This window comes from Podarcis liolepis (assembly GCF_965112155.1).
Source record: "Podarcis liolepis genome assembly, chromosome: 10".
Lineage (NCBI taxonomy): Eukaryota > Metazoa > Chordata > Lepidosauria > Squamata > Lacertidae > Podarcis > Podarcis liolepis.
Window position 1 is genome coordinate 20,228,680 of NC_139562.1, and position 14,615 is coordinate 20,243,294.

The following is a 14,615-nucleotide window of genomic DNA, read 5'->3' on the forward strand; positions in this document are numbered from 1 at the left end:
CTTTCTTTCTTTCTTTCTTTCTTTCTTTCTTTCTTTCTTTCTTTCTTTCTTTCTTTCTTTCTCCCTCTCTCTCTCTCTCTCTCTCTCTCTCCCTCTCCCTCTCCCTCTCTTTTTCTCTCTCTCTTTTGAAGCTTGTACACTGACAACTGATAGACCTGTACATACCTGCTTCTTTCAATGTGTTGCACTTCTGATATGTAGACGTTCTTAGTGAAGGAACCCGGACATTATACAGCCTTATCTTCTCGATTCGGGAATCAAACACTCGCAAAAATGGGTCTTTTTCTTCCCAATGGGACATAATTTTATTGTCGATGAATGTTGCAAACATTTGAGTTTCAATGAAGTGTGAGAGGAATGGGAGGTAAGGCTCAGGTTGGTCAGAGAGAAACGAAGCCTAGAGTTAAGGGAACCCAAAAGAAAAAGTTACACCTTGCAGTATACTTGTTTTCCATTTCAGTAATTGTCCAATTATGTCCCAAGCATACTTTCACAGGGAGCATGCATAGCCCAATAGCAAACAGTGACCTAGTTGGCACGTCACACTAAACCAAATTGAAAAGTAACTATGGTTTAATGCCAATGAGCTCAGGCAGTTCTGTAACACTCCTTCCCTGCTCAAGCTGCACTATGAATGAAACAGCCTGCAGTCTGACGTACAACGTCATCCAAACCCAGACTTGTGGTTTGTTTCCTCCCATAAAGCTACAAGCAGTAACCAAGATCTGTTCTCGTCTTAATACTCAAGATTCTTTGGAGGAAACAATTCATAAGACCAAGTTCAGAGGACACAAGCCAGACCATGGTCTATTCGTCTGCATCGCAGCAGCCTGAACAGGAGAGGGAGGAGCATCATGAGAACTTGTTCACATTTAACCATAGTTAGTTTTAAACTATGGTTTAATGTGACACAACAGTGTCAGAGATAAGAAAATAAAAAACATGATTGCACCAAGATCTCCAATCCAAAATGTCTCACCAGTCTAGAGTTCCTATTTGCTACTTTTTACTCTTATTACACAGAATGGTTACCATAGTTGGCCGAGAGGCACTTTTTTCAAGGCAGATACCCAGGGCCAAATATCTCACCCAAGGAAATGATAGCTTTGACTTGGTCACAAAGACTACTCCATAAATATATATATATTTGAACAAAGGAAGGACGACTTTCTATTACTGGCAATAAAGAAATCCCACAAGATTCTGATAAATTTTCCATACCAAATCTAAGGTTCAAAAAAGAGAAAAATCCATGTCAGCATCATTTTGGATCAATTTGAGAAGTTATTTCATCAGCTGCCTCCTCAAGTACTCCTCCTCTTACTCAACATGCAGCTGAAGTATTTTCTAGTAAGAAAAATAAACCAGTCACCTAACAAGGCCTAGACAAAACCAGGATGCATCTAAATCATGGATGAGGGGACCTGCTTTTCCACAGCTCCCATCACCCCTGACAACTGGCCATGTGGGAGTGGGTGGGAGTCTGGATGTTAACAGAGCCCAACAACATCTGGAAAGCCATAGGTTCCCCAACCCTGACCTAAATAACAGCCATCCCCATTTACACTTGCTAAGCAATTTGTGGTGCCAAAATTCAAAAAGAGCTTTTGCTCTTTGAATGGGAAGAGAATCTAAATATATAATATAACTATTGACATGAAGCTGCCTTAATGCCAAACCATTTGGCCACTCTAACTCAGTATTCTCTAAATCAAAAAGTATTTAAACTGGAGATAGGGGACTGAACTTAGGACACTGCAAATGAGATCATGTGTTCTACCAGTGAGTTCCGAGCCTTCAAAAGGCAAGGCAACTGAACTGATTGTTACAATGAAAATATTTGGCTGCTTTTACTTTGTCAAAATTTTGCATCTGTTCCCTGTTGGTCAGCCACGATTCCCTGTCTTGCGCCGCTTGAATGACGAAAGCATCATAGTCAGAAAACATCTGCGTGAAGCGGTTGGCGAAGACCTCTCGTAGCTGAACGTTCAGTTTGTAGTCCCTCAGCTCCCCGTCTTCACACTGGAGCTTAACATTCCTTTCCTTCTCTTCCAGAGGAATGTTGATACTCATTTTATCCACTGTCACCCCTGTTCTCTTTGCCAAAGCGTGGAGGCGGGCAATAGTCTCATTGCCCTTGAGCAACTCATACATGTTGATGGTGTTGCTTGGTACGTTCCCATTTTTTTTGTCATTGGCCAAGTCATTGAGGACTAGGTTCTTAAACTTGGTGGCACTCTCGCTACAATGGAGGGTGCCCTCAAGGGGAATTCCAAACTGAAGCAGAACTTCGGAGATCTCCTGGATGAAATCCGGCTTGTTGGGAAACTGAGGAAGTTCCTCTGGTAACTCAATAAAGTGGTTATCGATATCCACGAAGCAGAGGTTAGCCTGGAGGGGGGGAAAGCCAAATATTATTATTAAATGTATTAGTTGCCTAATACAGAAATAGTCTCTTGGAGACAGAGTTTTTGAAATATAGTAATCATCAACACACAAAAAAATGCAAATTCAAGTATCACATCAACAACGGCAACATAAGAAATACATAGGTAATGATAGCTGTAATGGTTCTAGGGGTTGCTCGTGCGTAAATCAGCGCCACACCTGGGTGGGTTGCCTGAGTGAACCCTTTCTGTCTGGACAGCCACTCGCCCGTGGCTGTCTCAATCGCTGGCAGAATCCGTCAGTGGGCGTTTCTTGAACTTCTTCCAGCAAAGAAGTTCTTTGACGCCTAGTCTCCGCCTACTCTCCCTGCGCGGAAGCCTTCTGCGCAGGGAGGGTGTGGGCATCGGAGGACCCATGCTCTCCCCGCTGGTCCCCGCCGAGGAGTCTTGGAGCCACCTCGCCGATTCCCCCATCTGCCCCCCTTCTCCACTGGTGCTACGCTGATTTCCTTCCCCAGAAGATGTGCTGCTTCTCTCCCTCCCAGGACGCTCTCCGGAATCCCTCTGGAGCCCTCCCTCTCCCTCTGGCTCCGATGGCAGTTCCCTGACAATAACCCATCAGCACACATAAAATATTCAGAAGTCACTTTGAACAGGCAGGGATGTCTTTACAGGGAAATCCTTGGGAAGACTTTAAACAAACAAAACAAAACAAAACAAACCTTTCCAAGTGATTGGGGTATGGGCAAAATATCCATGCCAGAGGCAGCTTAATCCAAATATTCTATCCCACTAAAGTACTAATATAGAAAACCCAAGAACGAGCCATTGGCTCCCCTCTAGTAGTGCCCAAATGTTTGTCGCCTGTCCAACAGTGAGGCTGCCTTCAAAAATATACACAATGGTTCCACCACATACACAGGGATCTTTTCTTTGGAAATATAAAGTAACCCAACTTTTACATAAACCAGTAAACCCTCAAAATAAAGAGTGGTGCCTTGGAAGAGATTACTATTCCCCACCCTCACGACTCAGCTTGAGTCTGAAATTCATTGCTCATGAATTTGCTGTGCTGAATCCAGCTTGTTCCCCCGCAAGGGAGCTGAGGCCTCAGATGTACCAACCATGACAAAGTAGCATAACAGGAGACCTAGATATTCACAAGGGCAACGGCAACTCACTCTAGTCAGTCTTTGAACTGATATTTAATTGGTACCAGCACTCGGTTGTTTTCTCTAGGGTGTGTTGAAGAAGTCCACTTGCAATGCGCTTCTCACAGGAAGGAAAAGGCAGGAATCTGAACTAAATCCCCAAATTACATTAATTAGCTGCCTCATATGCTTAGAGATATATTTTAAAAACAGGACATGAAGCAGGGAAGGACTGCAAGGTTCAGAAGTTCAACTGGCATCTACGGTGTTATCTTTTCGGCGTCAGCTTAAATACTTTCATTAGGTGTTGAGATTTTATAAAACTACATTCTAGTTTATTTGAGCGTTAGCTTTATCTGTTCGTTTTACATATTATATTGTGAGGATGAGGACCTGCATTTATTATTTTATAGTCGACCCTTGTGTCAATAATAACAAGGGTGAGATAAAATGCCAAAATAAATTGAGTGTACAAGGAGGATCTACAAGATAAGCTCAACTCCATGTTGCACATTCCCATACACTAGGGAGGTGAAGTCGTCTTTTATGCAAGGCAGACTGAAACTGTTAATGGTATCTGATTTTTAGTCTTTTCTTTCTACTCCTACATCCACTGAAAAATGACTCTAGGTAACAGAGAAGGGGAGGAGCTGAGGGGCTGCATTTAATGGTGGCATTTTGAAACAGTGCTTTCCACAAGATGATAAAACCATTCGGTCTTCTGGCACACAAATACTAGTGAACAAAAGTTCATTTCAGTGTTCCTTTCATTGTTCAGGCCAAGCTCCACACTCTTGGGGCTAAAAATAAAACCTTTGTGCACTTGAGATAAAATCCTAACAAGTGGAATGAATATATATTTGAACCACCTTGCTAGAAACAGGAAAAGATGCAGGGAAACAGCTGTCAACAGTAATAAACTAAGTCAAATGACTGGTGATGGCCAGCAGCACTAATAAATGGGACACACACACAAACTGGAAAAGGGCAATTCAATGCTACTGGGGCTTGGCTGGGTAGATGGAGCTACTTCCATACAACAAATGGTACAAAACTGGTCAGGGAATATGCTTCTTCATAGCCCAATAGTCAGAAAGACCATTAAAAAAACCAACTTCTGAAGTGCCAGGACATGTAAACAATGACAAGTGTAAAGATGTTTTTGTGCCACAGCTGCACCTAAAGAAATCTTGTTCTTGGACTGAGTAAAAATACAATATTTAGACTGCATTCCTAAAGCCTTACTCTGATGTTCCTATCCAGAGAGGATCCATGTCCAAATACAGAGCCCATGGTTTTGCTACAAATGCACAGAAAAACCAGGAATACCCATGTGGAATTATATATAGCTCACGGCAAGTTTTAACAACAGAAGAAGGCATCCTGAACTCAGGTTGCCAATATTCAGCACTGCACACAGCCCTAAGGTTCAGCAGTGTGCAATAGTCACCTCTTGGGGAAGCTCCAGTTTGGAACGGTCTGTTCCCTCCTTCGACTGCAGGCCCATCAAGTAAGGGACAGGAGCATCGAGGAAATGCAGGAGAGAGGCTGGGAGGATGGGGACGTAGACATGTTGCCACTGAAATGGGAACAGCAGCGTGGTGATCCCTTCTGCAACCGTCATCAGTCTCTGGTAGTCTAAACAGAGAAAACCAAGACAGAATTACTATATCGCTCCTCTTAAAAAGCCATCAACACATCAGCATTAGACAGACGGCAAGTGCAGAGCAATTCTTAAACCCACAGAGCACGTTTTGCAGCTATTCGTCAGCTTGATTTAAGTGTGTGGCACAAGCTCGCTGCTTGTTTAAAACGGATTGAAATATTAACTCTAGAACTATTACACAAAGAAAGCTATGAAATTTTAATAGACAGCTATGATACAAAATTTAAAAAGTGAATTTAAGATGAACACCAGGAGAACGGCAAAGCGGAATTATGTACATTGCTCTGCTGAACTGCCAGAGGAAGAGCAATATGCAGATGGCACAAGAAAGGAACCAACAGCAAGGGGAGCAACTGCTGTCATGCCCGTTTTTGCTCATAATTGTTCATTAGGCTGAATTTTCAGCTCACGTGTTAGCAGGCTCTAGGAAGCGAGGCAGCCTGCAAATCCACCTTGACGGAAAATCAGAACTAACTACACAAACGTGAAATGCACCCTAGGACTTATTTTTAAAACAAGATTCCAAGCCAGTACTCTCAAACTCACCAGTACCCTGTCAGCATTTTATTCCTGTGTATTCTATTAAGTTTCTAGCCAGAAAGGATGTTTCTACAATAACTGATATAAAGTGTTCTTCTTTTGATGCTGCCCAATACTGTTCCAACAATTCCAACCTGATCTTCGACTACTTCTTCCATATTAGAAAGTGCAAATGATTCTGAAGGGGAGGGGGCTCTAAGGGAAGGTTTAACATGAATGTGAAATATATCCCAACTGAAAATGGTCAAGTGGCTCACCAGCGTTAACAGTGATTAAATTTCTCTTCTTGAGTCGGAATAGTTGTATTCATATTAACTCTAGTTGGTTAATTAAGAATGGATTCCCACAGTTTAGACTCCTCCACATCTATTAATTTTGTGTGTGCGTGTGTGTGTGCGTGCCCGTGCGTGCACACACACACACACACAAAAACACACACACACACAAAAACACACAAAAAAACCACACACACACGCACACACACACACAGAGTCAGATTAACAAGGACAGGTCTTATGCCTTTTCCCACAGCAGAACAAGTCCTATGACTTACAAGCACATAGTCCAAAGGGGTCAAAAGAAATACTGAAATGTTTACTAACAGCACTCCACCAGGGTGCCATATGGAAGGAAACGCACCCTGTTCCCAAACTTTAAGGTAAAGGTAAAGGGACCCCTGACCATTAGGTCCAGTCGCGGACGACTCTGGGGTTGTGGCGCTCATCTTGCTTTTTTGGCCAAGGGAGCCAGCGTACAGCTTCTGGGTCATGTGGCCAGCATGACTAAGCTGCTTCTGGCAAACTAGAGCAGCACACGGAAACACTGTTTACCTTCCCGCCGGAGTGGTACCTATTTATCTACTTGCACTTCGTGCTTTCAAACTGCTAGGATGGCAGGAGCAGGGACCGAGCAATGGGAGCTCACCCCATTGTGGGGATTCAAACTGCCGACCTTCTGATCGGCAAGCCCTAGGCTCTGTGGTTTAACCCACAGCGCCACCCACGTCCAAACTTTACACAGCTGTAAATATAGCTTTAGAAAAGGGAGGCTACCACTGTAAACTACATTTCGAATGGCCTCTAGAAGTATTAGCTTGGAAAGCACAGGTCAAATCCATTCTAAATGCATGTGTGCCATGTCTACACTTTTATACTGCCTCCCATTAGCTGAATAGCTTCCTATTTATTACCTCTCTGCTGGAGGAGCGTTAATGAGCAAAATAAAAACCACTGCCTCTCAAAAATCTCTTTTTATGCCTTATCTACATCAGAGTATATTGCCAGGCTTTCAGCACAGAAAAACAATTTGATCAGTATTCACCCAGGAATTTAAAATTGCTAGGGGGCGGCACTGGCAGCCCAAACTCCCTCTTTATCTCTGGCACAATGAAGCCTTCTCAGGAGGGCGGAAGCTTAGGAAAATGTACTTTTTGAGAGGGAACAGCAAATAAACAATTTAATTACCGTATTTTTTTCACCATAACACTCACTTTTTTCCTCCTAAAAAGTAAGGGGAAATGTCTGTGCGTGTTATGGAGGGAATGCCTACGGGTGGCATGCCTACGGATTTTCCTCCTCTAAAAACTACGTGCGTGTTATGGTTGGGTGCGTGTTATAGAGCGAAAAATACGGTATTTGTTGAAAATAAATCCAGCTATGCAGGTTATAAAACAACCAAATAATACATAATAAAATTCAACATCAGAACAAATACAGCCGCCTAAAAATAGCCGAGCAGGCTGAACTACTAATCAGCTAAACATTAATCAAGAGGCAAGGTGGTGTAGTGGTTAAGAGCGCTTGACCAGGACCTGGGAGACCAGAGTTCAAATTACCACTCAGCCCCGAAGCTCAGTGGGTGACTTTGGGCCAAGCACTGTCTCTCAGCCTGATCTACCTCACAGGGTGGTTGTGAGGTCTGCATATGCCATCTTGAGCTCCTGGAAGGAAAGGCAGGATCTAAATGTATTAATACATACCAAAACTTTGAAAGCCTGAGAAAATTTAAAAAGAATTAGCCAGCCACCTGAAGGATGACAATACTGGCCTTCCAAAGACAGGGTGCCACCACTCACAAAGTGAGTTTTCCCCAGTGGCGGAATGTGAAGATGTGGCTTCTCCCATAAGGTCTGACAAGCAACAATCTTCCACACATATCCTGAGCACATATCACCAATTTCATAAAACAAAAATGTTCCAGTATGTAAGATGGAAAAAGTTTAGTTTCTTTAATTTTTTTTAAAAATGTATATATTACCTTGTTTGTTGTAAAAACTGTTTCAGATGTTTTTCTTCTTAAATGTTATTTAAAAACATAGTTTTATTTTGTTGTTGTCTTATTTTTAATTCTATCTTCTTAACTTTTTGGTGGTTGCAGTTCCTTTAGGAGGAATAATGGGCTACACATTTAATACACAAAATAAATAAATTAGGGGGTAGCCAATGCAGTGTCCCCAGACCGCATGGCCAATAGTCAGGGATGATGGGGGCTGTAGCCCCACATCTGGAGGGCATCCCCACATCTGGAGGGATAACCCTGCTTGAATTCACCTATCTGGCACCAACATTGCTGTCCTTTCAGTGCAGGCAAAGAAATGTCTATTCTTCCACATCTTTTTTACAATTTTAAAACTTTCCCCTCTATAATTAAAAAATCCTCTCCCCTAGTTCTTAGTTATGTTTTAATTTTATGTAGTATCCTGTTTTTGTAAACTGCCCTGGAAGAATATGAATCTTTAAATTAAGTAACAGCAAATAAATGCCTATGAACAGAAAGAGGCTTAAATTGCAAGGCCAGGAGAATTCAAACTCTTCTTTAAATTGCTTGCAGGCACACATCCGAAACAGATTTCCTCCTTTCTGCAGAGCTAACAATTTAATTCACCCCTCTCTGGTAGCAATCTTGTGCTGGTAGCATTTGTCACTTATCCTCAGGAAGCTGTATTAACAGCCTCAGAACAGGATAAGTTTGAAAATGTTGGAACGCACACTTTCCCACAATATTCATGACACACACATGATATATAAGCAAATAAAATACACACATGCACACACACACCTTCAAAGGGGCAGCACAGAAATTCAGATACAGAAGAAAAATCAAAAAGTGAGGTAATTGCTTTTAAAAGTCAGTCCAGAATACCCTGCAAACTATTTAAAATATGTTAAGAAAAATATTGATGTGAAATGCTCTGAGCTAAGCAGTTAAAAGGGTTAACACCCAAAAATAAGCAACGTCTTTCCACAGAAACTGCTGTACTCCTGAAGGTTATAATTTTCTAGGAAGACACTCACAGCCTTTGCAACGATGGTGAATCTTCAGTTGGTGCTTAGACTAAATTTGTAGGAGAATGCAGAGGACTCTGTTAAGATATATGCATTTGGCTCTAAAAGATATTGTTTGGCTGTTTCAGGTTACTTCTTTTAAAACACATTGGAAAAAACACCTCCCGCTATTACCATTCGTGTGGGCAAGTTAGACGAAAACTCAGCAACCCGATTGAACTAAAAGTTAAGTCAGCTTACCTTGAGAATAAAGAAGGATCTGCATTTCTAGGAGAACACACGTAAAAACCTGGATGAGGTTCTCCAAGCCCAATAACTCAAAGGCCTCCCGGAGAGGGTAGTCGGATAGTGGGAGTTCATTAGGCCCAGGCCTCTGGCAAAAGATAGGCTCATAGACCCCGTAGAATTTGAGAGACCTTCCTGGAGGCGGAAGGGGCACTTCATAAAGAATGTTATGGATGTAGCTCTCCAGGGGTAAAGGTGGAGGTTGCTGGGAGGTAACCGCCTTGTAAAGCTGGATGAGGAATTTCTTGCAGGCTTGCATGAAAGGAAGGGGAGCAATGAGGCAAATGCACTTGGAGACGTAGAGCGTGTCCCTGTTGATGTCGTAGGAGTTGTAGCGCTGCATCTTGGCCAGCGACGTGGAGTCACCTTCGTCGAGGCTGCTTGCCAGGGAGTCCATGCTGCACGACGACGAGGCGCAGACGCTGTTGCATTGCTCTGCGTTGTGCATTTGATAAAGCGTCTGCATAGCTGTGCAAATCTGCTTGCTCGTGACCTCCTCGTAAAAGGTGAGTACGAACCCGTAAGTGCGGGAACCATCTTCCCGGGTAATGATGAACGAGTGGAACTGGGGGTCTCTGTTATCGGTTTGAGTCCTGAAGGATAGCCCTTTGGGCATACATAACTGCAAGAAGAGTGGGGAGGGGGAACACAGCACATCAGTAGCTCATCTAATTTCACCTGGTATAACCCACAAGGATGTTTCTCTTGTGCAGGCCCCAATGCAATGCCCAGGAGCTCACGCCATTTGTATAATTCCTGTTTGGTTCAAGAGAGCTTTTGCACAGGAGATGCTTCTGGCAGAAGAAGTTGGAGAAAGCTATCTTGTTAAACCAGTTAATTAAAAAAAAATCTGCACTCTTGAAAATAAGATTCCCAGCCTCAAGCACAAAAGGGCATTGCCTTTAATTTGTATTTTTTATGAAGCAAACGGAATGACTTTGCACAATTATACTGCAACGGCCATTTGCCACCGTTCATAAATTCATTTACAGCCTCATGAGTTAAATGTGAGTATCTCCATAAAGCAGCGAACAAGAGCTCCTCTATTTCCTTTGTCAGAATTATGTGGAGTATACATAATTCTTAAAAGGGAGCAAAATTTACTGGTAAAAAAAATAAGCAAGCAAAAGCTGAATTGTTCAAGGAAACTGCAATCAGAAAAAAGGAAAACCCAACCAGGATTCCCCACGGAACAAATAGCTGCAGCAACTTTATACAAGTTACAAAGAAATGTATGTTCTTATTAATTTTGGTAGTGGAAGCATAGGTGTAAAGCAGGCATGTCCAAAGTCCGTTTCGGGGGCCGAAAACAGCCCGCCGGTCGGTTTAATCCGGCCTCTGGCAGTTTATTTCCTGGGGTAAAATCCTAAAAAGCCTCAACAACTTCAATCCTAAAAAAAGCCCTTCACTTCATCAAATCTGGCCCTCTTTGAAAAAAGTTTGGACACCACTGACTGTAAAGATAAAGGCAAAGCATAACTGTATTTAGCAGCCAACAGGGTAAAATTCCATTATTCTCATTCAATGCCGCTAGCTACAGTAAGAACACTAAAATTACTGATTTACCAGATGTGAAATGCAACTCAACCATTGGTACTGGAAGCAGAACAGTGTAACGTACAAGTGTAGATCTAGTATTGTCATCACCGTGAGTCATCCAGACGGGGTCCTCAAAATCCCTTTTACAGTTAATGCATAGAACAGTATGGCTATGACTCAGTAGCAGGGTTTAATTTCATTTAACTGATAGCCTGTGTTACAATTTTATGGTTCATGTCAACAAAGGCTATTTCTGGATGGCAGCCATGCATTCATTCAAAATGTTTCCAGATTGTTAATGCTCACAGAGCAGCATTTTTACCACCACATCCTGCAATCAGAGATTTTCCAGGCTAGATTTAAAAGTGAGATTGATTCAACAACAACAAAATACATTTGGGGTATATTGGACAACATCTATGGAAGGAAGCATAAATTTGGAAATGCCTCACTGAGGTATATGATGTGGGCTTGTCTGCCACTTAACAGCAGATTCAAAATATTTATATATAATTTGCATGTGCCTGGGTGTATGTATGTGTGAGAAAGAGATCATGTGTAACACAAGCCCCTGTGGGATATGTACATCCACATTAAACACACATTCAAAATCACAGAACTGTAGAGTTTGGAGGGACTACGAAGACCATCTAGTCCAAGCCCCTGCAATGCAGGAATCTTTTGCCCAATGTGGGGCTTGAACCCACAACCCAGAGACTGAGTCTTGTTGGGCATTTAGTATGTGCAAAGCAAGGACTGCCTGTAAGCTAGTGGCCACAATTCAAGGTATTGACAATCATTTATAAAGCCCTAAAGAGCTGGAGGGCACAAGTTCCTGCCTGTGCACTTCCTCTAGTGCCAGACAGCACAATCCTAATGATGGGGAAGGAATTCTGTCTGTGGTCCTCCTGAGGTATTGTGGTGAGAGGGGCTTGCAGAAGGGTCTTGTCACTGGCTAGAGTGAGGAATCAGCTCTTTCTTGTCAAAAGCACACTTACAAGTTAGGAAAATGTGTGTCTATTCATAAACACACATGTTTTCATTGATGTTTTTTTCCTGTGAAAATTCTTCGAGATATTATATGGGATGTGATTCACAAATGGAATCAAACCAAGAAATAATACATTAAATGAACATATATTCATTAGACTGCAATTCTAGCCAATAATATTCTGCCAGCAGGGAGTAGATCAAGCAAGGGTAGTGATTGCGGCAGGATTTACCATTTTTCAGGGCTATGACTTACTCACCCTTACGTTTCCAGGCTCATAGATCCTAAAATAGTCACATAGAAAGGACTTAATACTAATTCCCAGAGTGGGAGTGGGGAATAAGCAAGAAAGGATAAGAAGCAACAGCTTGGGAACATTTACATTTGCCAATGGATAAGGACATGAGTCACCTGGGGTTTTCCCCATAATTTAAGTGCAGGACGAAAAGCAGCCATTGCTGTATGTGAGAAAACAAGAGGTTTCAATGTGTGTTAAATCCTGCATGGTTCAGTACAAATGGAGAGCTGCAGTTTAGTAAAAGGATTCCCCCTTCCTATCTCCTTTTCCATGAACTAGATTTCTCAGAAGCCATTTGCAATCCGTTTAGCATCCAACAGTCCCAGAAAGTTCCCCCGTGGGCTAACCTTCAAAAAAGCTCGTGCATTCGCCTTCAAGGAAGACCACCAATTGCTATTTATATAAAGGCAGGCAGAAATGCAAGGCAATGACAAAACTAATACTGAAAGAAAAAGAGCAACGAAAGCTAGCAACCGCCTACAGTTATTGTTAGCGGGGGACAGAGAAATGCTCTCTTAAGTGAGGCTTTTATTCCCCAGCCCTTAAAATGACAACAAAGAAGATTTGGGGCAGAAGCAGCTCCATAAGGATTATTTATCTTAGCACATTGTTTTCACCCCATCATCATATAGAATGGTGTCATTAATAGGTCAGGAAGTGAAGAAGCAGTGGTGTAGCGTGGGTTGTCAGCACCCGGGGCAAGGCAAGTAATTTGTGCCCCCTAACCCGTGGATTTGCGCCCCCTAACCCTAACCCCCAGATGTTGCGCCCGGTGAGGCTGGGCCCCCCTGCACACCCCACGCTACACCACTGTGAAGAAGGCCTAAAGTAGCCTGTTCTGGTTTTGACTTGGTTCTGATAAGGAGCAGAGGGGCCGGATGCAGCCCAATGGCCTTCTCAATCCGGCATGCGGATGGTCCGGGAATCAGCATGTTTTTACATGAGTAGAATGTGTCCTTTTATTTAAAATGCACCTCTGGGTTATTTGTAGGGCCAGCCTGGTGTTTTTACATGAGTAGAATGTGTCCTTTTATTTAAAATGCACCTCTGGGTTATTTGTGGGGCCTGCCTGGTGTTTTTACATGAGTAGAATGTGTGCTTTTATTTAAAATGCATCTCTGGGTTATTTGTGGGGCATAGGAATTCGTTCTTTCTTTCTTTTTCAAAATATAGTCTGGCCCCCCACAAGCTCTGAGGGACAGTGGACCGGCCCCCTGCTGAAAAAGTTTGCTGAGCCCCTGCTGTAGACCATTCTGCACAGAATAAAAACTACACAGTGAACTTCTGTGTTTACATGGGTATTACAAGTTAAGGTGTTCAACAGTTCTGTATGACAGGACTGAGCTTAGTTCTGGTACTAAGAATAAATTTCTGCATCGAGCAAGTGCAACGGGGGGGGCAGAGAGGCTTCCTCTCCAACATGCAGAGGTGAGCAGGTCAGGCAGGAAGTGACTTACAGGTAAAGGAGATAAAGCACTGCTCAGACTGACAGAGAGTAAAGGAAGGCAGGGAGGGAGGGACACCCCGGGTGTGGAACCCAGAAGGGAAACAGGAGCAAAACAAGTGATGAATGAATGAATGAAAGCCTGTGTGAGAGAGAGAGTGAATGTGTGAGTGAGCATGAGAAGGAGGAGAAGGAACAAGCAAGATACTGACTGAAGCAAGAATAGAGGAAATGAGCATGAATGTGGTGAACTGAGAGCTTATATAAGGGGAGAACGGGAGGGAGAGAAAACAGGGAAGAGAGGGAAGGAGGCTTGTAAAGTCTGGGGCAGTAGACTGCTTAAGAGTCAGGAGCATAAATAAACAAACCCTGGAGGTTTTTAAAGCAGAGGTTGGGTGGTCATCTGTCATGGATGCTTTCCTGCATTGCAGGGGCTTGGACTAGATGACCCTTGGGTTCCTCCTAACTCTACAATTCTATGACTCTATGGCTGTGCTTGCTGATATGAGGAGCCTTAACCTTGAAATGTAGATGGGATCACCAGGTGGCTCTGAACACAAGAGGCCTGCTGAATTTCTGAATGCATTTGGGACCACAAAGAAGTAAGGGAGGAAGCTTCACAGACAGATTGCTCCGTAATTCCAATAATAAATCCCTTGCCACTATTTTGTACCCAGCTCTAAATTTGGGATCTAGTAAACAAAGCAAATCAGTAGGTTCTGCCAAGCCTGAATTCTGCCCAATACTGCTTTATACAATAGTAATATTCACTGGCAAAACTAGTGTTCCACCAATAACAGTTGACAAAGGATAATCTGAAAATCGTACTCTTTTTGAAAGGAATACTTTCAAGCAGAAAACCGGTTCAGTGTGACAGCCTAAAAGCCAACAAGGAAACTTAAATTCAGCTTAAATTTAGGCGGCAATCCTATGCACGTTTACTTGGAAATTAAGCTTCATGGAACTCAGTGGGTCTCGGTGCATTAAAAAAAGGGGGGAGGGACTGCAAGTTGATATGCAGCCTTAAACA

General features: G+C 42.8%; 1 protein-coding gene across 13 annotated transcripts in view; it reads right to left on the reverse strand.

Annotated features, from left to right (window-relative positions):
- DENND5B (DENN domain containing 5B) overlaps positions 1-14,615 on the reverse strand; it is a 101,594-nt gene that overhangs the window by 30,805 nt on the left and 56,174 nt on the right. For all 13 annotated transcript variants that reach the window (XR_014516277.1, XR_014516278.1, XR_014516279.1 and 10 more), the window contains 4 exons: positions 9,269-9,935; positions 4,989-5,176; positions 1,855-2,391; positions 166-397 (listed from right to left, as the gene is read on the reverse strand). Coding sequence is in view for 9 of the 13 variants with exons in the window: in XM_083461843.1 (XP_083317969.1) it covers positions 166-397; positions 1,855-2,391; positions 4,989-5,176; positions 9,269-9,935 (1,624 nt within the window). In the remaining 4 variants the exon portion in view is untranslated. The remainder of the gene's footprint in view (positions 1-165; positions 398-1,854; positions 2,392-4,988; positions 5,177-9,268; positions 9,936-14,615) is intronic.